The sequence below is a fragment of the Daphnia carinata genome, chromosome 7 (genome assembly GCF_022539665.2).
Source record: "Daphnia carinata strain CSIRO-1 chromosome 7, CSIRO_AGI_Dcar_HiC_V3, whole genome shotgun sequence".
In the NCBI taxonomy this organism is placed as follows: Eukaryota; Metazoa; Arthropoda; class Branchiopoda; order Diplostraca; family Daphniidae; genus Daphnia; species Daphnia carinata.
This window is the reverse complement of record NC_081337.1, coordinates 9,528,251-9,556,048: the sequence shown is the minus strand read 5'-3', so window position 1 is coordinate 9,556,048 and position 27,798 is coordinate 9,528,251. Positions and strand designations below refer to the sequence as shown.

At 42.0% G+C, this 27,798-nt stretch overlaps 3 protein-coding genes and 1 long non-coding RNA gene across 6 annotated transcripts; 2 read left to right on the top strand and 2 right to left on the bottom strand.

Annotated features, from left to right (window-relative positions):
* On the top strand, positions 1–339 carry LOC130690493 (uncharacterized). The gene is made up of 2 exons (XR_009001021.2): positions 1–122; positions 214–339. It is a non-coding gene; the product is annotated as an uncharacterized LOC130690493 (long non-coding RNA).
* A 5,865-nt stretch (positions 340–6,204) lies between these two features.
* Positions 6,205–10,056, bottom strand: LOC130690388 (zinc finger TRAF-type-containing protein 1 homolog). Its single transcript, XM_057513402.2, has 9 exons — positions 9,769–10,056; positions 9,328–9,390; positions 9,126–9,259; positions 9,016–9,057; positions 8,891–8,954; positions 8,681–8,828; positions 7,891–8,051; positions 6,964–7,166; positions 6,205–6,867 (listed from the first exon to the last, which is right to left on the bottom strand). Exons 1-9 carry the CDS (start codon positions 9,985–9,987, stop codon positions 6,840–6,842), a joined length of 1,062 nt encoding a protein of 353 aa, XP_057369385.1. The 5' UTR covers positions 9,988–10,056; the 3' UTR covers positions 6,205–6,839.
* Positions 10,057–10,321: 265 nt separating this feature from the next.
* On the bottom strand, positions 10,322–12,148 carry LOC130690123 (D-aspartate oxidase-like). 2 transcript variants are annotated; one of them, XM_057513115.2, is made up of 7 exons: positions 11,968–12,148; positions 11,698–11,901; positions 11,472–11,595; positions 11,269–11,414; positions 11,024–11,177; positions 10,663–10,944; positions 10,322–10,603 (listed from the first exon to the last, which is right to left on the bottom strand). In XM_057513115.2, the coding sequence occupies exons 2-7, from the start codon at positions 11,898–11,900 to the stop codon at positions 10,478–10,480; spliced, it is 1,035 nt and encodes a 344-aa protein (XP_057369098.1). In that variant the 5' UTR covers position 11,901; positions 11,968–12,148; the 3' UTR covers positions 10,322–10,477. The 2 variants fall into 2 exon arrangements, with proteins under 2 accessions (XP_057369098.1, XP_057369090.1); XM_057513107.2 differs by having other exon boundaries at positions 11,957–12,147.
* A 301-nt stretch (positions 12,149–12,449) lies between these two features.
* On the top strand, positions 12,450–27,037 carry LOC130690304 (laminin subunit alpha-like). 2 transcript variants are annotated; one of them, XM_057513315.2, is made up of 32 exons: positions 12,450–12,661; positions 12,765–12,871; positions 13,018–13,164; positions 14,182–14,266; positions 14,332–14,374; positions 14,446–14,554; positions 14,757–14,927; positions 14,998–15,211; positions 15,276–15,485; positions 15,551–15,823; positions 15,891–16,028; positions 16,094–16,366; positions 16,434–16,568; positions 16,623–16,787; positions 16,850–17,008; positions 17,069–17,325; positions 17,396–17,884; positions 17,950–19,168; positions 19,230–19,336; positions 19,394–19,474; positions 19,540–20,425; positions 20,495–20,984; positions 21,050–21,399; positions 21,464–24,126; positions 24,191–24,676; positions 24,757–25,225; positions 25,285–25,389; positions 25,465–25,670; positions 25,744–25,989; positions 26,047–26,200; positions 26,266–26,493; positions 26,562–27,037. In XM_057513315.2, exons 1-32 carry the CDS (start codon positions 12,496–12,498, stop codon positions 26,825–26,827), a joined length of 11,097 nt encoding a protein of 3,698 aa, XP_057369298.1. In that variant the 5' UTR covers positions 12,450–12,495; the 3' UTR covers positions 26,828–27,037. The 2 variants fall into 2 exon arrangements, with proteins under 2 accessions (XP_057369298.1, XP_059352379.1); XM_059496396.1 differs by lacking the exons at positions 16,094–16,366; positions 16,434–16,568.
* Positions 27,038–27,798: the final 761 nt, after the last annotated feature.

The window sequence follows — 27,798 nt, the reverse complement described above, 5'->3', positions numbered from 1 at the left end:
CAGAACAACGACCCTGGTGGGTACGAACATGTTAAATTGAATGTGTTACTCAAAAGGTGGAAGAAAAAAGAAACTTGGGTCAACACCCCGTCCCTGCCTCCACTAGACTGCAATTGAAAACGGTACAATTACACGCGGAGATTGAATTTCTTCCCAATTTTTGTGTCGGTCGTCTCCAGTGTCGTACAGTATAACCAATTCCTTTTTCCATAGGGAGACGGATGAATGATTCGGTCCAGCCAACTTAAACGCCAATGAAGTTATCGCCGGTATATACCAACTGCGCTCTCTCCTTTGCTTTAAATATAAGGACGAATTCAATAAACTTGTATGTATCTTTTCCGCCCCCTTTTTTTTCTTTTTTTTCTCATATTATCATCTCTTCACCCCCATTCTTTTTTTTTTGGTTCCCCGTTCTCTAGATCGACAAACAGCTCCCGGGAAAAATGGTGCTGTACACCAGGATCGACAAATGCCAGGAGCGAAAAAGAATTGCAGCGAGAGGCTAAAGTAATAAACGTCAGTCAATTTCTATCTGCACAACGTAGCAGATATCAGTGGGCCATTTAAAACACGTCCAGCGGGATGTTTTCTGTTTAGACAGCACAACAACATCTACATACATCATCGAACGGAGAAATAAAAAGATGTAAGTACACATAGCTTCTGATTTCTCATCACTCCCTTTCACTTTCGTCATCTTCTCTTACATGACACGGGGGTTTGATATCTCGTCTTTCAATCGTACTAAAGAAATATTGACTTCTTTTGAAGAATCTGTCGGTACGATCTTCTCTTTTAAAAATATCCCTTAGAAGTTCGTTTCTTTATTTCAAGAGCTATTCGACAAGTTTCGTTTTACTTCTCTTCACATCTTTCGCTTCGAATGTTATCAATCGTCGCGGTACTAGATGATATTGAACTCAAAGAACCCAAAATCCTGAGGACCAATCCACCCACCGTTAATAAAGAGCAGACTTTGCAGAACTGAGGGCAAAATGGGTACAGTAATAACAGGAATTTCGTATGTGTACCTCTGTGTGTGTGTGTGTGTGTGTGTGTGTGTTTATGTTTCTATTTGGCTTTTATTCGTCAAACATTCGACTTAGTTTAAAGCGAAAAAGAAAACGGGGTCGATCGATCGTCTAGACAGCCGTAAGCCGGAGGCGAACGGAGTTGGGAAGAACGCCGTCGGAGTGAGGAGCAAATCACGTTCGTCCTACAGCTAATGCCGGTTAATGCTCGCAAGTTGGAGTGTACGTTGGCGGTGTGAGAACCTTTCATTAGGGAAATCGTATAAGGAAGGGGCAAGAATGAGTAAGAGAGGAAATCATCTTAAAATCTACAATGTTTACAAGCAAACGAATGGAATTCCGTCTGACGGAAGTGCTGGTGCGATGTCGTGAGGCCAGCGGGATTAACGAAAGAGAACGTAAAAGAAAGTTAGAAAACAACAATATGAAGAAAAAAAAAATCATCACGTCATCACGATGCCGACGGGCTAACAGGGAACGAGGCTTTTTTTTTCCTAATACTAAAGAAATATGCAATTGGCGTGACTGCGGTTCGTCTCTTGGAAACCCATCGTCACTCTGAAAATTTCCCAATTTTTTTTCTTTAATAAAAATTTAAAATCGAGTAATAATGCGTCGAGTCAAGCGTAACATCTAGTTGCATCGCCCACGAGCAAACTTTTAATACTATTGATTTCCAACAATAAACAAAAATGACCGAGGCCCAAAGTTGAAATAGCGTGAATTGATTTCGGTTGAATGTCGAGCTCTACGATAATAGTTGTAAATAATTTTTCCTTTTTTTTTCATTTTTGTTTTTTTCGAGGACCAATTACATGACAGTAACTAACGTAGATTGTACGCAGCTACTGTCACGGCGACTTGCTCATAAAGGGATTTGATGGTAGGAGGAGTCTAGCGCAATTACCATGTTTCCGGTGCTCTGTTTGTACGTGGCACACAATAGTTTTCAGGAAAAAGGGAGACGGGTGAGGTCTGTCATCATCAGCTTTTCCCTTAGAATTTTCTTTTTCCTACCCTACAACCCCCTCGTCTCCGTGACATGACGCATTGGAGAGCAACCCTGAGAGACGGGCGCTGAATCAGCAAAAGAGCTATGGGGTGGAGAGAGAGAGTGGAGTTCACCGGAGCGAAATCCATCGCGCGCTGATGTATAGTGTCGCTCCACTTGGCGATGTCATAGAAACTGGTCACAACGTCAACTTTCACTCTCGACGACCATTGCTCTTTCACACTCGTTGTTTTTTCTTAGTCCATGTGATGGGAGGAAAGCTCATTACTTACTACCACCCATATCTGCCAAATTGTTTCCTAGTTTCTGTACGAACTTAATGAATGGAGCCATCCACAGGGACCGCGCGATCACGCTTTATTATTTACTTCGCGTTTATTTGTAGCCGATTTGATCCACGCTTCGATGGTAAACCGGATTCCATCTGGAACTAATAGGATTCAAGAACCCAACGTCCTCGCAACAAGCAGAAGCAATTCGTAATATTTCTTTTATATCCGCACGGAGAAGGGCAGACGGTTGCATACAGAAGGAGTTCTACTCTCTTCAACGATTTGGGAAAATTACCCCGAGTTCTCTTTGAAGTGAGTAAAGAAAAGAGTTGCGCGGATCATTACATTTCGTCAGACAGGCACTAGGGGGGAAAAGGAAATGAATAACGAAGCTTGTTGTCGGTCTACAAAAAAAAAATGCCTGCTTTTATGCTGGGCAGAGGAAAGGATTGATGTGTTCTGGTGGCCAATCCAATTTCTGCGGTCACAACGACATCTCTAGAAAAAGAAAAAAAACAAGCGAAAAGAGCCGAAAAAGAGAAATGATGACGAACGTTTTTGTGTGTGATGTAGCGCTAATGACAGGTTTTTGTGGCCAGCTGGAAATTTAATAAATTATTATGCCTCTCTTTTTGTTTTCTCTTTTGCCTTTTGTAGTCAATATGGTCAGACAAAGTTCCCTCCCGTCATTTGCTTTTGTTTTGTATTCTTCTTCCCTTTTTTTTTTTTTCCTTAATGCTGGCTTTGTACTGAAACGACTGCCAGTTATTAGAAGCCAAAACTGCCCCCTATGTGTATGTAAACGGAAGGGCGCAGTCTCGTGAGCGTGAAAGCCCCGAGTTATTCGATGCACTTAATGACCAGTCATGTCGTATATTATATGCGTACAGAAACGGACAGAGCAGCGACTTGGCCGAGATAAAATATATCTCGAAACGCCTCTGGGAACTTAAAAAAAGAAAAAGAAATGTGATTGAAGGTAACTTGCCTTTTCTTTTTTAAGCCGTCCGTTCGTGAATGCAAGATGGCAATTACGTCAGAACTACAAGGCGGGATTATTTCTATTTTTCCATGGAGAAGAGTTATCATTTATTTTACGGCACCTTCGTTTTCTTATTCTCGGAAAAAAAAGAGTAAATGTTAAATAAATTAAATCGGGCGGGACTGGGGAGGGTTTCCTGTTTACAATTATCTTGCCACCCCTTTCCCCTCTGTACCGCCACAGAGAATTTGAAAGAGAACTTTGATTTTTTAATTTTTCTTTGGTTATTTTTCAAAATCATGCAGGTATCTAAAGCCAAAGACGTGGGAATCCGGCAGCTTTTTCTGGATAGTGGCACGAGATCGCCCAGTTCAATACACGCCGCCCGTCCGCTCGGATTCTTCCCCCCTCACAGACGCCATGGAGCGCAACTTCCCACTCAAGAAACTCATCGTAAAAAACACAAAAATCAGGTATATTTATCTCCTCAACTAAGGTCTGTTTTTCTCTTAACGTTGGGGAAACAATTGCCGATATCCGAGAAATGAAAAAGGTAATCATCGAAAGCCGTCAAAATCGAATGATTCTCAGAACGCGCGCACAACGATCACACACGAATCGCTTTTTTTTTGTGTAACGTCACACACACACATAAAGAGATACATAAAAAGACGAGTTTATGGATTGGCTCAGCTTCGGCCAGAACGGACTGATTATAGAGAAGATGGGCTTATCATTATGTTCCGACTTCAAAAACAAATTTGATGGGATAAAAATAAAAGAAGAGGCTACCCCCATTGCAACAGCGAGATGGCAGCCATTATAATACTCAAAGACTGCTTTCATTAAGCTTCTTCCTCCCTCTGTTTCGAGAGGAGCCTCGACCTTAATAGCCGCGTGCATATCCAGTGTATACAGCTTCTATCGGAGCCAAAATGACGACAGCCAACAAGGTTAAAGAGAAAGCGTTTAGAGCTTAAGTCGTAACAAGAGCCATGAAGAGGATCTAAGTCCCAATTGTCCGCCGCAGTATTTCATATTGGGCCACACACACGCACACCTTATAGCTGCTGCTGCTGCCTCATTATGTTTCTAGCCTTTCTTTTTTTTTTTACGACCCAAGTAGCTATGTTTTTTTTCTGTATATAACTTTTTGAAGCGAGAAACGTCCACGAGCTTTTTAGCTCGAGCATATAGTCAAGAAACAGGGGATAGAATGATGGTACTGGGGGTTTCCTCCCACCGAAAAACATTGACGTGCACAGATGCATGCAGAGCGCACTGTTTTTCACCGTCCTCTTCTAGTGTTGCTCGTAAATTGGAGCCATCTGGGCTTACATTTTTATGTTCGACACTTTCCTTCCTGTGCCTGTTTCGCGTCCCCCCCCCCGTACTTTTACTGCGTCTCCTCCGCCCCGTGAAATAAAGCGACCCCCGCACGCACGACCCCTTGCCACGTTGCAAATAGGGAAATCATTTAGGGTATAAACATATTAAGCGAAAGGGTAAACGTTTTTACTTCGATTCACATTAACTTGCGATAAGAAATCAAAAGCGAGTAACGTTAGACTGATTCCGGGGTTTCGCGAAAGCTTTAACGCCCCCATCCGCCCAGAGTGGCACGCTTCTGCGACATGCGATTGGAAAATGTCGCCCATCGACTTCTTACGTCTATTACGATACATTTAGGTGAGCCAAAAAGCAAACGTTTTCTTCCCAATTTTTTCACTATAGGATGATGTCTTCGTTTAAGACACATTTCAAACATAACGACGTTTCATTCGACCACCCACAGAGTTCCATTTTTTTTATTTCAATCTAAACTTGTTTTGGATTTACTTAATGCTCTTTCAATATGCCTAAAAAATTGTAACAAAAAAGAAACGGGAAAACCAACAGGCACAATGAATATACAGACGTAAATGCGATCTAAAAGTAAACACAAAAAGTTTGAATAAATTTCCTCAACCAGTTCTTGCCTGAATAACTTTTGAAACATGAAATGCCACGGAAATGAAAATACGTCATTCAAGGAGGAACCAAATCGATCCTGCTGGCGCAATAGTCGTACACGTAGCCCCATTTTTACATAAAAACTGAAAATGTAGTCGCCTAGCAAATAGATTATTCCATCTCACTGTGCCTCGTATCATTGCTCCGGCTACGCCCCTCACGCTCGCACACGTCGACGCACGCTTTTTTTTTCTCTTTCACGTACCTTAAAGGACAATGATGTACACGCATATTATACACGATGTGGGTTTCCATTATTCAAATTAACATGTGCGACGTTAGCTGTTGTTTTTTTGCCTGTGCAGACGCCTACGGCCACAAATGTGGAGTACTTCAATTTGCAACTATAATATAGACCCTTATGGTGTCTTGTTTGTTTTTGAATGAATTAAAAAACTACAGAAACATTGACATTAGATAGTTTCACAGGAAAGAAATGCGAATAGGAATAGGGAATGTTTAAAAAAAAGTTCCACTTGACGGTGTTACACTTTGGCCGTCTTCTTTCCCCAACTTGTAAAAACTTTTCAGCCAAAGTGGTGCTGGTAAACAAATGACGAATATTTTCCTAGAACACTAACAGCCTCGGGAAAAATATCCGTATCAATATTTCATCAGCTATGCAACAACAGGGTCGTTTTTCTTTTTTTCATTCGTGCTCGACACCTATTCACGCGTGACACCCCCCCCCATAATGTTAACAAAGAGAAATGGAACTTTTGGTTGTGGACGCGAACCACTGGCGTCCGAAATGTTACGCGTGATTTTTATGCGTTGAGACGGGCGTCAGTTTGTCCAACTTACGTATTCCTTCCCGAAGGAGGAGAACGTGTCACATCCATCTCTGCCCTCTTTCCCTTAAAAAGAAAAACAATGCGCTATAATCATCACTTAAAAAAAAAAAGGAAAAAAAATGTATTGATTCTTCGTCTTTGTTTCCTTTTTTTTGGGGTGGTGGCAGTGGTTGAGAAAGTCAAACCCACCGTGACAAGAGGTGGGTTATATACTGCACGGTAAGAAATTGTTCATTAAACCAAAGTACAGAGTCTATTAAACACTACATCTTTCTATATTTTATCTCGATCTGCTTTCTTCCTCCGAATAAAGTTTGCTTTTTTCTTCTTCCCGTATACGTATATACGATTGCAACATAGAAATATAAATGAAAAAAAAAATCGCAATGAAAAATTAAACCAAAACACGAAAAAAGAAAAAAAAATTTAAGAAAAAATGATAATCGAGGAACGCCCAAGATACGTTGGTCTTGCTCGTTTGAGGTAAAGAGTTGAAAGAGTGGATCCCGGAGAATTTAAAATCCGGCAGAAGACGCTAGATACTACAAAAAGGATAATAAATGGTTGTGTCGAGATCAAGAACTCCTGAGCGCAACAGATTTTGTTTTCGGTTCCACTCCCATTTTCTCCGTCTACCGTTATGCTATGCTACGACGAACAGATGCGTACTTCTTCGATTTTCAATTTCTGCCAAAATATGATCATCAGAAAACATAAGGGCCAACCCCTGTTTCACTTGGGACACATAAACATGATCAACCTGTGAGAGAAAAAATGAAAGATTTTTGACTCCTCGTAACCGAAAACGACGCGAGCCTCATCATCAGAGCGGCTTCTTATCGCATTTTATACGAACCGGCAGTTGATCGCTTTGCCCGAAAGAACCTTGTTGCATTCAGCTGAATCAGTAAGCGGGAAGGCCACCAAAGGGCTTTCACAATTCGATTCTGAAAACTCGAAATGATAGATCTTGGGCTGGACTTGCATTTCCCCAAAAGGTCCACGTAGCATGAGAAAGTAAAGCGTGATGGGACTGGTGGCTTTCGATTTCAATATTAACTGTAAAGTACAACAAACAGAAGCGTTATAATGAAAATCTAAATGTCACGGAATATTTCGATGGAACGATGCCTCCATCCCGTCAGCTCCAGGGAAGAAAGGAACAATCAAACGGCGTGAGTGCCATAACTGTCCACATTTGGCCTATTTAAAAACAGGCGCTATCACGCCACGGAACGATTGTCCACGTTGCAACCGAAGAACTCCCCAAAGCTTGATGGCGACACAGTCCTTGTAATGTCCTACTTTTACTCTCGCGTTTTCCCCATTTTTATTTTTCGTCACACTTAGTACGAAACTCTCGATTGGTCTCACTCTAAATTGTGTTCAGAAAGTTTTAAAAATGAAACGATCGCGTCACGGTAAGAAACTGCTTTATCCACGTCACAGGTGGAAATAGGATGTGGGTTCATGTACCCAAACCAGGTCAAAATGCACTCTCACATTTGCTTTCTCGTGTCAAGCGCACAGGTTTTAACTTGTGGTTTCAACGACTGTTGATCACGCTTCTAAAATTTCCCATCATTTTGTTTTACCTCGAAAAGTAGAGCCTTGTGTCATTCAAACTGAAAATGTTTCATCCAAAGCTTGCAAGTATGTCGCTGTTTTGCACATTCAATACGCGTTCCAAATGATGGGATTGTACCAATCAATTGCCTCCTGAGCTTCGCTTTAGTCTGAACAGTTTACGATTAATTATGCTAAATATACGCTAAACCGGTACCTGATAACTTATTCCACGTTCCGAAGATTGGGTAGGATCCTTCTGGTCGGCGTTGATTCGGGCTTTGATCACCCACTGATGACTGAAGGCGTAAAAACGGCTGGTTTCATAATACAATTTATGAATGAACTCGTCAGTCCGGTATGGTTTCAGCTGAACATCTACAAGAAAAAGAAAATAGCAATCATTACATTTATGAAAATGATGCGAAAAGGTGCGAAAATGTGGCAGCACTAAGAACTATGAAGCAGACGATTTTTTTGCAAATCGCGAACTGGCCTGAAAATGTGTTCACGTGTTCACTCCCCAACTAACTGACGCGCCTTTTTGTGTTCGCGATTTAAGAACAATTGAAGATCTAAAACAGAAACGAGTTTTGCGACACCACGAAACTTTCTTCTACATGTTGCAGTGTAAGCAACAGTGTACTTTCTATGGCCTCGCCAACACCTTTGCTTTTGGCATAATCAGTTCCAGCAACTACGCTTCGTTCGCCAAAACTTTACGAGTCTAGGGTAAGTGTACGAAATTACAATATTCTATTACTTAGGATCTCCCCCCCCCCCTGATTTTCATATGCAATCTTGTGAAATTGGAATTGAACTGTACGGTGATCATGAGTCAAACGAATTTGTGCCAAAGGCATATAGGTATCTTTTACAAGTATACCTGCAAAGGGAAACAAAGAGGCAGTAGTCAGATACTAAGCTAAGGAAAGTGAACATCTGACCTCAAAGGAATGTGCTAGAGTAGGCACCAGAATGTTGAAACAAGAATATTTGGAATTTACCACTGAATGCAATTTTTTCAAAGGAGAGCAAATCAAACAAAGTGGCATAGAGCTTTTTCTCTTCTTGATGGTTTCCATCCATATTGAGAAGATACTCCATTAATTCACCGCCACTCCGGTGTGGATGAACGCACACAGATTCGTGAACCTAATTATGAAACAGAAGACAATTAAAAATTAAACAATGTATGTTATATGTTCTTGACTTGCCGAGACTTCATGGAAAGGGCCTCGCCATTGACAACCGATACGGCTGAATTTACACATAGTGGTCCTGCATTTAAAGTTTTTTAGTTAACCTTTGGGGTTAAGTATGAACTGTAGCCAGAAAGTACCTCTCCTCACAAAGCTCCTTTTCATGTTTCTCTACTGTGTTTCTGTTGATAAAAATGTTAACAGTATTGTATGCATGTATCAACCTTTATCATGGTAAGGCATAGCATACCTGGAGTATTCATTTGAACAATAACGACACTGAGCTGGCAACTCACTAACAGCTTTTTCCACAGCTAAATTTCGAGAGGACAATGTTTTACTGATTTCTGTACGGCAGTTGGGACATGTTGCAGTCTCATCTCTCTAGGGTTGCCATTTAAGTTTTCATTTAAGTCAATCAGCTGTTTATAGTCTGATTTAATTCAACATACCATACGAGCATCTGCTAGCAAATGGTTAAAGCAGCCCACACATGATAAGTGTCCATTAGAGCACTGAAAGTAAAGCAAAATTGGGTTTGATTATTTTAAGTTTTATGCCAAATAATTTGTATTAGGTAATGCTGCATGTTTTACAGATGTGAGTATATTTTAATAGGGTATAAGGGTAAAATGGGGGGCCCCATTTACACCCAGCAACAAGGCGAGCCCTTGTGGATATAACCACATACTCGAGCTCAAGGCAAAATATAAAAGGTGACCCTGGAAGAGTATTACCCAGAACAAAGAAATTGAATTGAAGTAAACTTTAAATAGCTATAGATTAAATGATTTGCAATATTCAAACAATGTGATGGACCATAAGCTATTTTTCAACATATGAGCATTATATAAAAATATTTAAATACGACTAAATGGAGAAAAAAAAATTACCTGATACACTGCGCTCGAAGGCAGATCCAGGCAAACCGAACAGCACAAAATACCCCCTAGTCGAGTTTCTAGTCTTTCGTCTACATTTTTGGTTTTTTCGATGTTACTTTCATCTTTACGCTGCTTTTTCGACACTGGCTCAAAAGACTCGCTTCCTGTTTCGATAGAATCTCTTGAATCGATGACATCACTCGAGCTAGCTAAAATTATGTCGGACATCGCCCTATTTGTGTTTGTTTCTTTGTTGTTTCCAGTGTGTTCTGAGATACGTAGTTGAGTCGACTGAGGTTGTAAAGAGAGCTAAATAGCGCCATCTAACAGTCACATTTTGAAAGGCAACTGGAGAAATGGAAGAATATCCCGACCCCATTTGCTTTTCTATGAAATGGTATCCGAACGAATTTGATAAGAGTGCATTTGAACGCTGGAGATCAAATGGAATGGATATTCGGTGTTGTATTCGAGAATAGATTCCGTTTCCATATCTATACGAAATTATTTTTGAAATTCCCGCTTTTTTATCGTTATAAAATTTGCAGACTCAACCGAACAGTTTAAGTTTTAACAACATAACATTTATTATAGATTTCGAAGATACACAAAAAGAAAGACGGGTATTCTTTAAGTTGTACTTTATAACTCTAAGTTCCATGGAAAAAAATTGCACGTTCAGAGCTATCCTTATAGCTCCGTACGCTGCCGTAACATATTAAAGTTTGGCGTGCACTTTTGATCTTTGGCCACCTAATACATCTTCCGCCAACTTAACAGCGTACTTCGCCGTACCTGGTGCAGTTGTTACTCCATATCCACCATGGCCATATTGATGAACAATCTGAACAAATTAAATCATACAAGAATAAGAAAAAAACAAAAATTTTGAAATTTGGATACCTGGAGATGTTTTCCACCAGATGTAACAATGGCTTCTCGTTCAACTCGCACGGGTGTCCTATGCGGTCTAAGTCCCGCCACTTCTTTTACAATTTCAGCGCTCTCTAAGTTTGGCAAAAGCTCTACGCAACGTTCCCATATAGAGGCAGAATCATACTTGTCAACTTCTTGCTTAAAGCTGTCATATTGACGGCAACCACCCAAAGTAACGTAGTCGATTCCGGGAATGATGTATGTGTCGTAATCTCCGTAAAAAAACATCTTTACCCAAGGAGCTTTCACCTATTTTAACTTAAGAGTGTTATGTTTCGTACATTAATCCTACCAGGTAATTTTAGACGTTAATTAAAGCTATACTTACTTTGAAAACTTGCCCACGTATGGGTACAAGGTCATGGTCCAAACACAGTTTTTTAGCTCCGAATCCCGTACAGTTCATTACTAAGTCGTAATCGTTTACGTCGTTGAAACTGTCAATTGTTTTCTTCATGATTTTCCCACCAAGCATCTCAAATCTGAAATTGATGTGGAAATGAATTTTTTTTTAATTTTTAGATGACGCAGCACGTCAAGTGAAATAAACTTCCAGACAGTGGTCCATCGTACTTTTTTCGAAGCCAAGGAAGATGGTAGCGACTTTCGATTACAAGTGTGGTAAAGAAGGCTCCATATTTCCAGTTGCCCGGACAAATTTTAAGTTCAAGCTCATCTGCAGGACGATACACTGGTAAAAGACCTTCCAAAAATTGATTCTGAAAAAATAATATTTTGATTTGAAATGTTACTTTTCCACATAACTTATGGTTTACCTTGGTTACTTCAGGATGCTTTGAAGATAGCACGTAGCCAGACACTTCCTGCACCCCAGCTTCAGCAGCTTCTTTGGAGTCTTGGATTGCCTTATAATGATGGTAGGCATCTACAAGCCATTGCCTACCAAAAATAACAAACTTATCATTTAAATAATGTGAAAAATTGCATCAGCAAGATATACTATTAGTGCACAAAGGTGGCTATTTGATTTATTAATTTTACTTTGTAATTTCTGGAGTAGGTCCTTTGAAACTTGTTGATGGCCTGAATATGCCTGCAGCAACATCACTCAATGTATCTTGTTCGAATTTGTCTGCGATGACTGTGACATCCACTTCAGCATGTTTCTCTTTCAGCATCAAAGCGGTTGTCATTCCCACAATACCAGCTCCCAGTACACATACACGTTTTAGCTCCGTCATCATGCTTTGAAGAGAAAAATAACGGTTAGTACATAATTTAAAAAAAATCTAATTCTTACAAGTTTGTTACCGAGAGATTGATACAGGAATATCGTAAAATTTGCTTTACGAGAAAAAAGTTACGGCAAATATGGGAGTATTTGCTTCTCTGTTATCAATTTTATGCACCATCAATGGCATAAAATTAAACTCTCTCTCTGAGCCTCAGGTTCAAAGTGCGATTTGTTATTGTTTTTTATAAAAAATTTTTTTCAACAGGCTAAGGACACGCCCCCAGCCTCTACCGTCTGATTCATGTCACTACGGATCCCAGTGGCGCTGCAACAAGAAATTTCAAATGTAAGACTGAAAAACAAAGAAATTTGAATTATCGCTTGTGCATTTATATTTTCCAGTATACATATCCATCCACTAACCTTTTCGTTGTGAAATCTTTCATTGAAAGAAAGAGAGACGAAAATGGGGAGGGCCCAAACAAAACAGTTGGCATGTACAGCAACGAAGAAGAGAGGCGACTGTGCCGATAGCTTTATGGGTAGTTTTAAAGCTAAAAGCTTGAGAATATCGTCAAACTGTAGGCAGAGGACGCCGAGTCAAGATGGGTGTCAGAGAAGGCCCGTCACTTTTCACTGCGGTGATAGTGATTTTTTACATTTATTTTGTGAGTGCTCAGCGTGATCCCATTCCAAAAATTCAAGTTGTCGATGGAGGATTGTCTCCGCCTTATTTCAATCTTGCAGACAATCGACGAATTTACGCCTCAGGTATAACATACTTTTATACAGAATATACGTAATTTTTAAAGACCCAATAAAGTAGAAATAGCTAGAAAACATGTAGCGTTAACCTACAAAATTTTTCATTTAGCCACGTGCGGAGAAGATGTCACTGGACCCGAATTATATTGTAAACTGGTTGGCAGCAGCACAAGTAATTTGGATCCTGGTGAAGATATCAACATTATCAAAGGACAGGTATGTATCACGTATTTTCTTAACCGTTATTTCGGAATGCATTAAGTAGAAGAAAAAAACGCGCCGAGAGAATCGCACCGCTAAAGAATTCTTACAATTTTTTTACGATTATCATTTTAAAATGCATTTTTTTCTCTGAATACTAGATTTGCGACACATGTGACCCATCAGATCCTAAACGAAGCCATCCGGCTTCCAATGCCATTGATGGTACCTCCAACTGGTGGCAGAGCCCGCCCATGTCTCGTGGATTGAAATACGCCGCGGTTAACTTAACTATCGACTTGGGACAGGTATGTTGTTAAAAGCATTACATAAAACAAAATAGGTTTTAAAAATGAATGGGAAGAAGAAAAAAAATGTGGTTTTGTCGTCAACTTCGTCTCGATGAGAAGAAGAAGGAACTACAGCTTCTACGTCGGCTCCGTAGGGGACCGAGAGAAAAAAGCATCGGGTTAGCAGCGGTCAATTTCAGAAATCGGAGAAGGCCTTTTGAACTTCAAAAGCTAGAGAGAGGGAGCGATGAGATAGTAGTCAGTCGAGGTCTAACAGAAATAAAATCCGAGGGGAAGAAGGGAAGCTGGGGGAGCTAGAAAAATACACCGACAAGACGCGCACATGTGGTTTCCATTTGCGCTCTTGACTGGTTGTCTGCATTCTCAACAGTCAGTTCATTAGAATGTCCCTACTCATCACAATGATTGTGAAGCTGCGAAAATTTGGAATGGGACGCATTTTAACGCTCTCCTCGATACTCATTCGTAAAATTTAGAACTTGGACTTTCCGGACCCGATAGTCTGCTGCTTCTAATCTGCGAAGGGCCATCACTGTCGGTGAACACCCACTTCCCGTTAAGCTCGTATCAGATGGTTCCAGTCACCATATACTTGTCACCCATAAATTTCTATAGATTTGTAAATATCACATACCGTCTTATCATTTAGTTTTGACTACGGTTTATAGTTACACCAAATGTAGAATGGGATTCTGTGTTATTTGGCCTGATTATATTTTCTTTCAACTTAAAGTAAACAACATTTGTTTTCAAGTCAATAGTCCATCGCATCCTCTTGAAATACTTGAAGGGCGCCAGGGAGTGGGTGGAGGGGAGCTTTAATTGATGTTATTTCCAGCGGTTCGTTTCCTACGGCTAGGGTTTGAAGTTTGCGTAAACATGAGAAATCCATGTATACAAATGACGGACATCTGTCAAACTATTGGCCGACTGCACTATTTTTTCTATCGAGTCGATAAGGGCCCCCCTTTTTTTTCACGCGATATTAAGAACTAATCTTGAATATTATCCTAGGAATTTCACGTCGCCTATGTTTTCATCAAAATGGGAAATTCGCCTCGACCTGGAGTCTGGATATTAGAACGTTCCACTGATAATGGCAAATATTATTCATTAATACGGTATTCCATAAACGCGTATGATTAACTGTCGGATTATTAACAGGAATTACGTATGCGCCGTGGCAGTATTTTGCTGACACAGTAAGGTAAACCATGAGCTAAATTCCAATGTGTTTGAAATTATATCATTTTGCAATTAATATCTGCCCTTTTTTAGTGACTGCGTTGATCTGTTTGGGCCCGAGACGATCGATCCTATTTCGAGAGACGACTCTGTCATTTGTGAAACACAGTTTTCGAAAGTAGTACCACTGGAAGACGGAGAGGTAATTGCGTCATTATCAATATTGTTCAAGGTTGCGATATAACAAACACGTGGCAACTAGTTTCTCAATAGTTTGGGGGCATTTAGCAAAAGCGAGGGGCGGGGGTAGCTTTTTTCGTTTCCTGCACCCATTATTCTAAAAATTTTATGAGTCTGGAGTGAAGCGTCCTGCAGTTACGTTCTCTTCATTTCTTCCCAAACAGATTGTTGTATCACTGCTAAATAACCGCCCATCCTCTACAAATTTCTACAATTCGACGGTTCTACAAGAATGGACAAAAGCAACAAATATCCGGATGAGACTTTTGCGTCCGAAAACGTTGCTTGGTCAATGGATCAACTTTTCTCGCAACGATTTTACTCTAACTCGTCGGGTACGTTTTGCAATTATTTTAAATGGCTATTAAGTTTAAATTATATTTATACTATTTGTCTTTTGTATAGTTTTTCTATTCAATCCGTGATATTTCGATTGGTGGACGATGTGTTTGTAACGGACATGCTGAATCTTGTGACATTACTGATCCCGAAGACGCTTACAAATTACTATGCCGTTGCCAGCACAACACGTGTGGAGCGCAATGTGAACGATGCTGTCCAGGATTCGTTCAAAAAGCCTGGAAGCAGTCTAAGGCGTACGATCCGTTCTCTTGCGAACGTAGGAATATCTGCTATATCAAGTTTTGTATCAATTACTTAATGCTTTTTTTTCATGATTACAGCGTGCAATTGCTTTGGACATACTGACGAGTGTTTGTACAATCCGGATGTCGATCGTTTGGGCACTTCATTGGATATCAACGGTCAATACGAAGGTGGAGGTGTGTGCCAAAATTGTCGCCACAACACACAAGGCATCAACTGTAACGAATGCAAGCCAACGTTTTACCGTCCTTATGATAAACCTCTTAATGCTACCGACGTATGCCAACGTAAGTGGGAAAACGAAATGTGTAAACTTTTTATTGTTGAATCTGATTTTTTTCGTTTTCCTTAGCATGCCAGTGCGACGACTTTTTCTCGACTGGAAATTGTGCGGAAGGTAGCGGTCAATGCGAATGTCGACCCGAGTTTCTCTCCCCACTTTGTGATCAATGTAGTTTCGGCTATTACGGATACCCACAATGCCGACCCTGCGATTGTCATACTAACGGAACTCGCGATAATGTCTGCGAAGTTGGCGGAGGCCAATGTCCCTGCAAATATAACTATGCCGGAAATAATTGCGACCAGTGCGCTGAAGGCTACTTCAACTTCCCCGAATGCACACGTAACTAATTTCCGTCAAAGGTTATACCTTACATGATGGTTTAGTTGCTTACTTTTCTTCCCATTAGCGTGTCAGTGTGAAGCTCCAGGATCAATCTCTGATGCTTGTGATCTTGAGAATGGTCAATGCCAGTGTGATCATAACTTCGGAGGGCGGGCCTGCGAACGTTGTGAACACGGCTTCTTCAATTACCCGACTTGCACATGTAACATAATATTTCGCGTTTGAAAAAGTAAAAGCCTGTATTTAATCTTTGTTTATGTGTGACAGACTGTAACTGCGATCCTCGAGGAACTGTCAAGGAAGTTTGTGATAAAGAAAACGGCCAATGTATCTGCAAACCAGGATATGGAGGACCTCGATGCGACCAATGTCAGCCAAGTTACTGGGGCCATCCAGAATGTAAGACGTGCAGTTGTAGTGATTCTGGTAGTGCTTCCAGCATTTGTACACCAAACGGCAAGTGTCCCTGTTTGCCAAATTTCTCCGGCCGTGCTTGCGACCAGTGCAGTCCCGGCTATTACAAATACCCAGAGTGCCTCAGTAATTTTTATTAATTTTTGCGTAGCTGATTGGCTTAGACGGCACGTTACCATATTTTTGTGTGTAGGTTGCAACTGCGATACATCGGGATCATTGGGTGTTTCTTGCGATGATGAAGGACGTTGTCAGTGCCGCAGTAACTTTGATGGACCCCGATGCGATCGTTGTCGTGAGGGTTTTTACAACTATCCCGCGTGCGAGGGTACGTGGTTTAACGTAAACGATCCAAATGGATTGAAAAATAATTTGGTTTTAGATTGCAATTGTGATCCGGCTGGTGTTGTCGAGGCGTTTGCTGGATGTGGTTCTGTACCCAAGGGTGAATTGTGCAAATGTAAAGAGCGTGTTCAGGGACGCATTTGCAACCAATGCAAGCCACTCTATTGGAACATGCAAACCAATAATCCATTAGGATGTCAAGGTATCACGCTTAAGACATTTTGGTATACTAGTGTAGGTTAATACATTCAATTCGGCTTACAGATTGTGACTGCATTGTTGCTGGAACGATTGGTTCTCTACGTGTGTGCGGATCCGATAACGGACAATGTTCTTGCAAATCACGAGTGACCAGTCGACGCTGCAGTGATTGTACCGACGGCTTCTTTAACTTACAAGAAGATAATCCGTTTGGCTGCATGGGTATGTATTCGGAATTATTTATACAGAAACAAGTTGTTTTGATTGCAATTCCATTTGCAGATTGCGGCTGCAATATCGGTGGTTCGGTAAGCTCTTTGTGCGATAAGACAACTGGTCAATGTGTTTGTCGCCAACGAATTCAGGGAAGATCTTGCGATGAACCACTTCAATTGCATTACTTCCCTACCCTATATCAATATCAATATGAGGCTGAAGATGGATACACACCTACCCGTTCACCTGTCCGATTCGGTTACGATCAGGGTCAATTCCCTGGCTACTCTTGGCGTGGTTATGCTGTCTTTTCGCAAATCCAGGTACTTTATTTTGGAAGGAACATTTTGTGTGCAACATCAGACTTACAGCCATAACCTATTTTCTTCATAGAACGAAATTCTCCAAGAGTTTATGATTGAGAAGCCTTCACTTTATCGTATGATTCTACGTTATGTCAATCCAAACGAAGAGACAGTAATGGCAAAGGTCAAGTTATCGCCAGAGAACTCGAACGATGCCGAACAAACGTATCTGGTTCGCTTAGAACCAACGCGAGAACCTCAGTTCGTAACTGTCGCTGGACCTTCTGGCAACCTTCCTACTCCATTCATCTTGAATCCGGGAATATGGACAGCTTCGATCGCTACGAACAAGAGTCTTCACCTTGACTACTTCGCACTTTTACCTGCTGCATATTATGAAGGAACAATTCTTCAAGAACGGGTTCTTAAACCCTGTCTTCATCTCGATCAACAACAAGGATCATGCCGTCAATTTACTTATGCGAGCCTAGAATCTTTTCCTAGTGTTCGAGGCGATGCAGCCTACACACTTGTTGACGATAACGCCGCCCCTGCCACGGTCATTACAGATTCACGGGTATAATAAGCGTTGTCTATATTGAAAACAAGTATATTTATTACTTTCTTTTTTTTCATTACTAGTTGATTACTGATGCTGTTGCTCTGAGCGACAGTCAACAGGAAATTCACATGGATCTTGGAGTTTCCCGAGCAGGGAACTACGTCCTTGTCTTAGCTTATGTAACATCTGGTCAAGGCAGGCGTACTTACATCGAGGTAGACGTTCACACAGGCAAGGAACGTCGTCAACAAGGCGTCGCCATCTTGTACGATTGCACTCTGCGAACCAGTTGTCGCCAAGTGGTAACTGACAGCGACGGTAAAATTGCTGATTTCCATTTGGGAACAGATGTCAACAACAATGTAATAATCCGCAGTGCGTCTATTAATGAAGAAGCCGATGCAGCCATTGATTCCATCATTGCTATCCCTTCTGCGGAATGGTCCCTCGATTATGTCCAGCCTAAAGCGGTGTGCATACAACGTGACGGAAAATGTGTTCCTGGAAATTTCCCTGCTGCCTCCGATTCTACCCGCGTGGAGTTTGAAAGTGGCAATATTCATCAAGCCACAAACAATCTTCCTGAAGAAATCTATGATGAAAATGTTGGTTTAATTTATCTTGATATGAAGGAGCCAATGGTGGACGTAACTGGTAAAGTCCCTCATGCTGGTTACTATGTTTTCATCGTTCATTACTATCAGCCAACTCATCCCCAATTCGAACTTGATGTTTTGCTGCAAAACGGACAGTTCTATGAAGCAAAATTACCAACCACTCTTTGCCCGTCTAATTCCGGATGTCGCTCGGTCATCAAACAAGCTAATGGTAATCAGGCGTTCCAGATTCAAGAAAATTTCATCTTGACTCTCAAATCACCAGCCAACAAGACCGCCTGGGTCGACTACGTCTATGTTGTCCCAGCTGACGAGTACACTCCAGCACTTCTGGAGGAATCGCCTATCGATTTAACTGCCGAATTCATCGCCCGTTGTGGTCGGAACAACTTCCAAGTGGACCGCAGTTCTCCCGATTTCTGCCGACAAGCCATTTTCACCTTGACAACCGAATTCAACAGTGGGGCTCTTCCTTGTCAGTGCGATTTCCAAGGATCGCTCAGCTTTGAATGCGACCCGTTCGGTGGCCAGTGCCCGTGCAAGTCTGGTGTTATCGGCCGTCAGTGCAGCCGTTGTCAAACTGGCTATTTCGGTTTCCCCGATTGCAAACCATGCGACTGTCCTTCCACAGCCCTTTGTGATCCAGCCTCTGGCTCTTGCATTTGTCCTCCACGTGTAACAGGTATGAAATTAATTTTTTCCTTGTTTAGCGAACAAAATTAATGATCTGATCTGATTTAAAGGCGCTCGGTGCGATCAATGTGTGGCCAACACGTACGGTTACGATCCAATTATTGGTTGTGAAGAATGTAGCTGCAATGCTCAAGGTGTCCACCAAGGCAATCTCCAGGTAAACATTCAAATGGTCCGATTAATAAACATTTCTTATCGGTATGTTTAATTTTAGTGCGAATCTTCTACTGGCCAATGCCAGTGTAAGCACAACGTTGTCAGCCGCAAATGCGATCGCTGCGCTTTCGGATATTGGGTATTTAAAATTTCATCGTATTATTATTTATTATTCTCTAAACGATTATGTGACTATCATTAAAGGCTTTCCCGTACTGCCAATTGTGCAACTGCGATGTTCGAGGTTCGGCTGAAGAAATATGTGACCAAGACACGTCTAGTTGCTTTTGTAAAGAGAATGTAATTGGGCCGTCTTGCGACACTTGCTCTTCCGGCACATTCAATCTGCAAGAGTCTAATCCGCGTGGTTGTAGCAAATGTTTCTGTTTCGGCAAGACTGCTACTTGCACAACTTTGCAACTCTTCCGCTCGCACGTCACAGACATGAAAGACTGGACGGCTGCTGCTATCGTTCTTGGTCTTGTCGGTTCACGCCGTAGTGTCGATCAAGTTCAATCCTACGATCAAATGATTCGGGCAGTCCTCACCGACTTCCTACCCGAGGATGGCTCTTTTTACTTTTCGGCTCCATTAACCTATTTGGGCAATAAGCTGACTTCTTACGGAGGAAATCTTAATTACACTATAGTTTACGTCGCTGGAACGGCTGGATACACTGTAACCGCCCCCGACATTATCCTGATTGGAGGCGATTTCACCCTGTACCATTTCGGACATGAAACACCATCGTCATCTGTCCCATTGGCCGTCAGTGTTGAAATTAACGAAAGAAACTTTGTCTTACCGTCTGGACTTCCAGCATCTAGAGAGAACCTTTTAGTGGCCCTTAAGGATGTCCGTGGTCTTTACATCCGTGGATCTTATTCGGACCCAACTCGCGAAGCTCGATTGTCGTCGGTAATTATGGAAATTGCGGTCAAGGAGCTCATTGACGACGCTGATGTTGCAGTTGCTGTGGAACAGTGCAATTGCCCAGTGAATTATCAAGGAACTTCGTGCGAAGATTGTGCTCCCGGTCATTTCAGGGCTCATACCGGACCATATGGTGGCTTCTGTGTTCCATGCCAATGTAACGTAAAATTTTCTACAAATTCTGAGTATTAATTGCTTACAGTTGCTTCTAACGTTTGATCTTAAGGTCACGGACACAGCGACACATGTGATCCAATAACTGGAAAATGTTTCAACTGCAAACACAATACCGTTGGAGATCACTGCGAAAAATGTGATATTGGTTACCAAGGTGATGCAACCCAAGCAACGCCTTCAGACTGTTTGATCTGCGCCTGTCCACTTCCAATCGAGTCAAACAATTTCGCCTTAACGTGTGATTTTTCACCGGCTGGGGACGAAATCGCTTGCCAATGCAAACCTGGATATACTGGCCCGCTGTGCGAATCCTGCGCTCCAGGATTCTATGGACGCCCTGAAACTGTTGGCGATTTCTGCAAACCTTGCAATTGCTCTAACAACATTGATGTCAATGATCCTCAAGCATGTGATTCTGTCACCGGTGAATGCTTAAAATGTTTGAATAATGCCTACGGACCCGCTTGCGGTCTGTGTGCTCCAGGCTTCTATGGTGATGCAGTTGAACTTAAGGATTGCCAGGGCTGCCACTGTGACGAGTAAACATTTTTCGCTTTTTACGACAAACATTGCGACTTCAAATAACTATACTTTCCCTTTGAAGGTGTGGAACGAGCCAATGCAGCAGTTTCACTGGCGTTTGTGAATGCCAACCCAATGTTATTGGTGAAAAGTGTGACCGCTGCGCACCCGATCACTACGGATACAATTCTTGTCGTGGATGTCGATCCTGCAGCTGTGCTGACGCATCTGAAGGAAGCCAATGCGACGATAATACTGGACAATGTAGATGCCGTCCAGGAGCTGCTGGTCGTCATTGCGAGCGCTGCGCATCAGGATTCTGGAATTATGGTCCGGGTGGTTGCCAATCTTGCAACTGTAACGAAGATTTTGCCATCGGAGTTGGGTGTAACCCTGCCACAGGCCAGTGTGCTTGTTTGCCTGGTGTTATAGGTACGAAATATTTTAAAACATAATTGCAGTGTAGATAATGCAATCTGCAATTTGTTAATTATAGGCGATAAATGTGAAGCGTGCCCATATCGCTGGGTTTTAGTTCCCGATCAAGGTTGCTTTGAGTGCGATTCATGCACGCATAATCTCTTGGATGTGACTGACGAACTGAGGGTTATGATCGACCCTATCGCCGGCGAATTCCAAACAGTCGCATTGACTTTCTTTACTCATCAGAAACTTGCTTCCATAAACCAGTCTGCGTTGGATTTAAGAGCTGAAGTTGGAAACTTGGATGTTTCTCAGATACAGTTTGGGCCACTAGAAGCGGTCACAGTTGAATTAGAGGCAACATCTCGTGGTCTGAAAATAAAATCCGGCTACATCGAGGAGGAGTCTATGGAAAAAGCCGGTGATGCCAATAAGGCGCTTATCGAGTCCATCGAAGTGGAGAAGCTTATTCAAGAGGCTGTGCAGAAATCTCGTTCCATTATTGGTGAGGTTGCTCTTCTAGCTGAAAGTTTGGAAGGTGGAGCAGGACCTCAGATTGACAAAGCATTGGGTGAAGCTCAAAATATGCTACAAGAAATTCGCTCAAGAAACTTCCAACAAAGACAAAGTGGATCCGATCATGAACTACAAGAAGCTATCAGCTTACTGGGCAAAATGAAAGAAGAAGCGCTACCTATTCGCGACAACAACTTGTTGCTTGTTAATCTTACTGCTCGGCTGAATGATCTAATCAGCCGAGTAATAGATTTGAACAATAACATTGACAACTCAAAGGAAAACGTCAAAATGGCTGACAAGCTGACCAGCGCAAATCGTGCCTCGTCTTCTTTAGGTGCAGTGGCCGATATCCAGCAGCGCAATTCAACTGCAAGCGCACATTTGAAGAATTGCGCTCAACTTTTAGCGAATGCTACAGCTTTGATGGAAACGGCCAAAATGAAGCTTGATCAACTAAAATTGGATATCGATCGTGTTATGACTTCAAAAGATAAACTCCATGAAAATGTCGAGCAGAAAGAAACTGATTTAGCCGAATCACGAAAAATCCTTTACGATGCACAGATCCACGCAACCAAGCTCGGAGACCAAGCAGCTGGATTGGACGAAATGTTGACCGACACTCGCCAAACTTCAGAGAATGCCGTTGCTGCTGCCAATTCCTACAAGAACATTGTTGATGCAATTGACGAAGCCATTAAAGCAGCTGAACAGGCAACAAATGCAGGTCTGAACGCTACACAACTTTCAGCGGGAGTTGGTGAACGAGCGCAATTGTCACATCAACGATCGGAAGAATTATTGGCACAAGCTCGAGACGCACTTCAACGTACCCAGACTATGCTGAAACCACGTTTAATGGCTGCAGAAACACTAGCCAATTTGGTGGAAGAGAATAATCAACGCACTGCTGAAGGTCTGAAATCTGTTAACGACGCATTGGATAAAATCGTTCCCAGCGGCAATGCAAAGGAAAATGGTAGGAAAGCTGCTGAGACAAGCACTGCTGCTCAACAAGGTGGCTCTGAAGCTTCAATGAAAATCCAAGAGATCACCAATAAAATCCCGATGCAAAGAGATCGAACCAATCAGCTTGCTCGCGATATTGATGCTGTTGGCAAGAGTACGACATTTTCATTGTCGAATCTGGAACGGCTCAACTCGGTGTTGCCTGATCTTCGCAATCTACTGACTCGCACAAAAGAGAAGCAAGCTGTTTTGAGCGAAATGGGCAAGGATTTGTCAGCTAAACTGGCCGAACTCCGACAGAAAACGGCATTAGCCCGCGATCAAGCAAATCGCATTACAGTAGGAGTCACTTTCTACCACAATTCAACCCTACAGTTACGCAATCCAGAAGGTCTTTCCCGCGCAGCCACGGCCAATCAATTTTCGCTATACTTCCGAACATCTGAATCGAATGTCTTCCTGGCCTACCTTGGTAACGAGGTCGGGACTAGCAAGAAACTTCGACGAACTCGTTCTGACGATTTCATGACTCTTGAAGTCCGTAACGGATACTTGACCCTGACAACAGATCTCGGATCTGGTCCTCAGACTATTTTGAATGATCGTTACGTGTCCGATAACGTTTGGTACCAGGCTATTGTCCAGCGGACAGGAAAATCGGTCCGACTGACAGTACGGGCAGAAAAAGAAGCCGGAGAAGAAGAGATTACCACCAAAGACGCTGTTTTGCCGGGAACCTTTTCCGTATTCAATTTAGACCAAGACTTGTCCAAATTCTTCATCGGTGGATACCCCACTGCAGCTAAAATCCAGCCTACGGTCCTCTACGCTTCTTTCCGCGGAGAAGTCGAAGAGGTTATGGTCGGTGACACGGTAGTTGGACTGTGGAACTTCGTAGATGCCAACAACGTTTATGGGGCCATCGAACGAGACAAACTGAAAAATTTGCAAGAGAGCACTGGTTATCGTTTTGACGGCGAAGGTTATGCCACTCTAGATCGAAAATCTTATCGTTTCCGTGACCGAGTTGATGTTCAATTGAAATTCAAGTCTATGGCTGACAACGGTTTACTCTTCTTGGCTGGAAAGGGCAAAGAATTTATGTCAATTGAACTCAACAAGGGTAAAGTGGTATTCCGGTATAATCTTGGCGACGACACTGTAACATTGAAGTCACCTGAGAGATACAATGATGACAAGTGGCATACAATCGAGGCTGTTCGACGATTACGCGATGGAATTCTCAAGGTTTGTCACCACTCTTTCGTACAATGTATTTATTCAGCATAATTAATTTTTATTCTATAAATAGGTTGATGGGGCGGATGTGGCCCAAAGATCCAGTACGATTGGTGACTCTGACTTGTCAATTACCAATTATATGTATTTCGGTGGCTACCCTGGTGAACATCGATTCGAAGATGTTACAAATGTCGATTTTGACGGCTGCATTGACGAAGTCCAGATTTCTGGAACACCGGTTGATCTGAGTCAGAATGTCGAAGCCTTTGGAGTTATTTCTGCATGCCCAGTCAAGGTGGCTAATGTCGTCTCGTTCAATGAAGCTGGTACCGGATACGTCTCTCTACCCGGCGTCAACATCGAAAACTTTGCTCAAGTTAGCCTCAAGTTCAAGACCAAACAAGATAATGGTTTGGTCTTTTACATGGCCAACGAAGATCAGACCAACAGACTTTCTCTGTCTATGTTGGATGGCGCATTGGTTATGCGAGCGTCTCCAGGTGGCGATGTCTCTTCTGAAGGACCCACTAAACTCAACGATGGCCAATGGCATGTGGTAAGTAATTTTTTCGTAGCTAATATTTCTTCTCTTTTTTTGTGTTTATCCAACTCAATCAAAATGTATTTTCCCGTTAGGTTACTGCAACTGCTGATGGCTCACAGATTAGCCTCGTCGTGGATGATTTCGATGTTTACACGCTTGATACACCCAACAGTCCCTTAGTAATCCCGGCTACGCCCATCTACTTTGGTGGAGTACCCGACAGATTTGCTTTGGCCCCTGGTGCCTCGGCTACCGATTCGTCATTCTCTGGCTGCATCGGTGATACTACCATTAACGGCAAGTTGATCAATTACGCCTCTTCCACCGGAAATCAAGGAGCCTCTGTTGCCAAATGTCCACTTCCTGATGCACATGGACCACCTACTTTGAAACCTAAACGAATCGATGATGAAGATGCCTCACCTTCTGTTGAATCAGTTCCAACGGAATCGGTACCATTGGAACCTGTACCCGAAGAGGAATTACCTGTAGAACCAGAAATTTTGGTGCCAGTAACCCAACCCAGCAGACCTGTAACTGAAGCCACGACAGAAGCAGAAGGTAATGCACATTGAAATGAAGCCATAAAATAGATATCTAACAAAAGCATTGGAATTTAGTAATCACGACAACCACTGAAGCCATTCCAGTTACCACAACAACTGCTCTTCCAGAAACCACAACTATTCCTATGGGTCAGTGCCGCCTTCCGATCCAACCTGCAGGTAAATGAAACTCCCCTTGCGAGTGTTTTTTCTTTAAGTAGTTGATATTTTTTAACTGTAATTGTTACGCAACAGATGATCCTGATGTCGATGATAACAGTGGCACTCGATTTGGCAATGTCAAGTTTAGCCGACACGAGTACAATGCACTACCTGGGCGCCATCGACAAAAATCAGAATTGTCGATTGAGTTCAAAACTTCTGAACCCGATGGTATCATCTTCTACGCTGCAGAAAACCGTCACATTGACTACACAGCACTTTACCTTAAAGACGGAAAAGTATTGCATATTTTAAATTATACTATTACTGCTTGCTAATAACAAAACATTTTGATTTAATGTGTTTGAATAGCTCCACTTTTCTTTCAACTGCGGCACCGGGCCTGCTCTGCTTACCAGCCCTGAAACTTATAACGATGACGAGTGGCACACAGTTATGTTCAATCGTGATCGTCAAAACGGCACTCTTGTTGTCGACGACCTCGTCGTCGCCGAAGGAAGCTCACCCGGCAATACACAGACCATCAACGTTGATCAACCTCACTATCTCGGAGGAATCTCACCTGAAGTTCTTAACAATGCTCGCCATAACTTCAAGGTTTGATTAAATTACTGATACTTGGATTAACCTGGCTAACATGGGGTAACATTTTAGGGTGTTGAAGGAGGCTTGATTGGATGTTTGAGAAATTTCCGAGCCAGCTCCCGTCCAGCTGGAGATCCAAGCTATATCGAGGGCACTGAACCTTGTTCATCCAAAGTGGAGAGTGGATCATTCTTTGCTGTTGAAGGGGGTTACATCAAAGCTGGTAATATCGTGTATACTAGTCGATACGGAAACACTTGATTTCATTTTATTTTATCTATTACGCAGTTGAGAATTTCCGTGTGGGTTTGGATATCGACATTAGCATGGAAATCAAACCACGTAGTACATCAGGCATTCTCATGTCCGTACACGGTCGGCGTGATTTCCTTCTTCTGCAAATGGTTAACGGCGCTCTCATCTTTAGCGTTGACAATGGACGAGGGCCGATTGTGGCGACCTACATTCCTCCTCACGAACATCACATGTGTGATGGAAAATGGCATTACGTTCAAGGTATGGAGTAGCTTCCCAAAACTTTAATTGGAGATCAAGAGTTTAGACTTTCATATTCTTTAACGCAGCCATTAAGGCGAAGAATGTAGTGACGCTTTCGGTAGATAATGTATTCGTCGAGCCAGGAATAGGAGTGGCTGGTGTGTCATCTACTGACACAAACAATCCGCTTTTCGTCGGTGGACACCCGAACCCGAGCAAGCCGCGCGGAATAAAAACTCAGGAGCAATTCGTTGGTTGCATCCGCAATCTTAACATCAACCGTAGCCTGTTGCGTTTTGGATCAACACAGGCTATTGGTAGCGTAACAGCTACTACGTGCCCAACAATCTAAAGGGGTCATGACCCAGACTGATTACTTCAGGATGTAGTGAAGACATCCAAATACATTTCTTTGAAATCTGCATGCAAGTTGGTGGAAATTTTCTTTGTTATCTTAGCTTACTTACTTTTCTATAATAATTTTAACGTAGTAAATAGAAAACTAATAAATGCATTCTGTGGGCACAAGTGCTTCAAAACGTAAGCCCGTTTTTAAACTAAACAGCGGACTTCCATTTTTCAGTGGTTATCGCTAGGTGGAGGTTTTGAAACACGGAAAATAACATCGTGTGGAAAGTTCCTAAATAGTGGATGCAAAATTTCAAAGTGAAATTCTAAAAAGGCTTATTTGAATTGCCATGAATTGCACTACCATTTTGAAAAAACTTGCTTATTGTATTTCTCTTCGTTTATATTGACAAAAACTTCTCCAAAAGTAAATTTATTTTACGTTCATATAGCGTAAAATAATCACAATGGAGATACAAAGAAACAAGAGGAGGCAGTTGTGTAAAAGACTATTGATTTGAATGACACAATATTGTTCACGCAACTCGATTAGCTTTTACAACTAGCACCTTAGAGACTGCTGAAAGATTACGTAGGAGAATCTCTGACGAACGAGATGGCCTCCAAACTGTGGCAATAATACTAGTCTGCTGTTAAAAACCTTGAATACGAAGCTATTTTTGACTTTCTTCCAGAGGAATATGTTAAGTTTAAATCGGTGACGCTTGAGGCATAGACCAGCTGTATCACAACAGTACACAATAAGCGAGGTGATGATTCTGATCGTATGCTTTTCAGCATCACTAATGTGTTTACGTTTCGTAATTTGAATTCAAGACATGCAAACACATGTGACACATCGCACTGTAACTTAATGCAATCAATTTAAATTTTTTTAGGAACATGTATGGAAATTCAACGGCAAAATGCTACAGGAAAGGCCGAATCTATTCATGCTTTTAAAGATTGATTCTC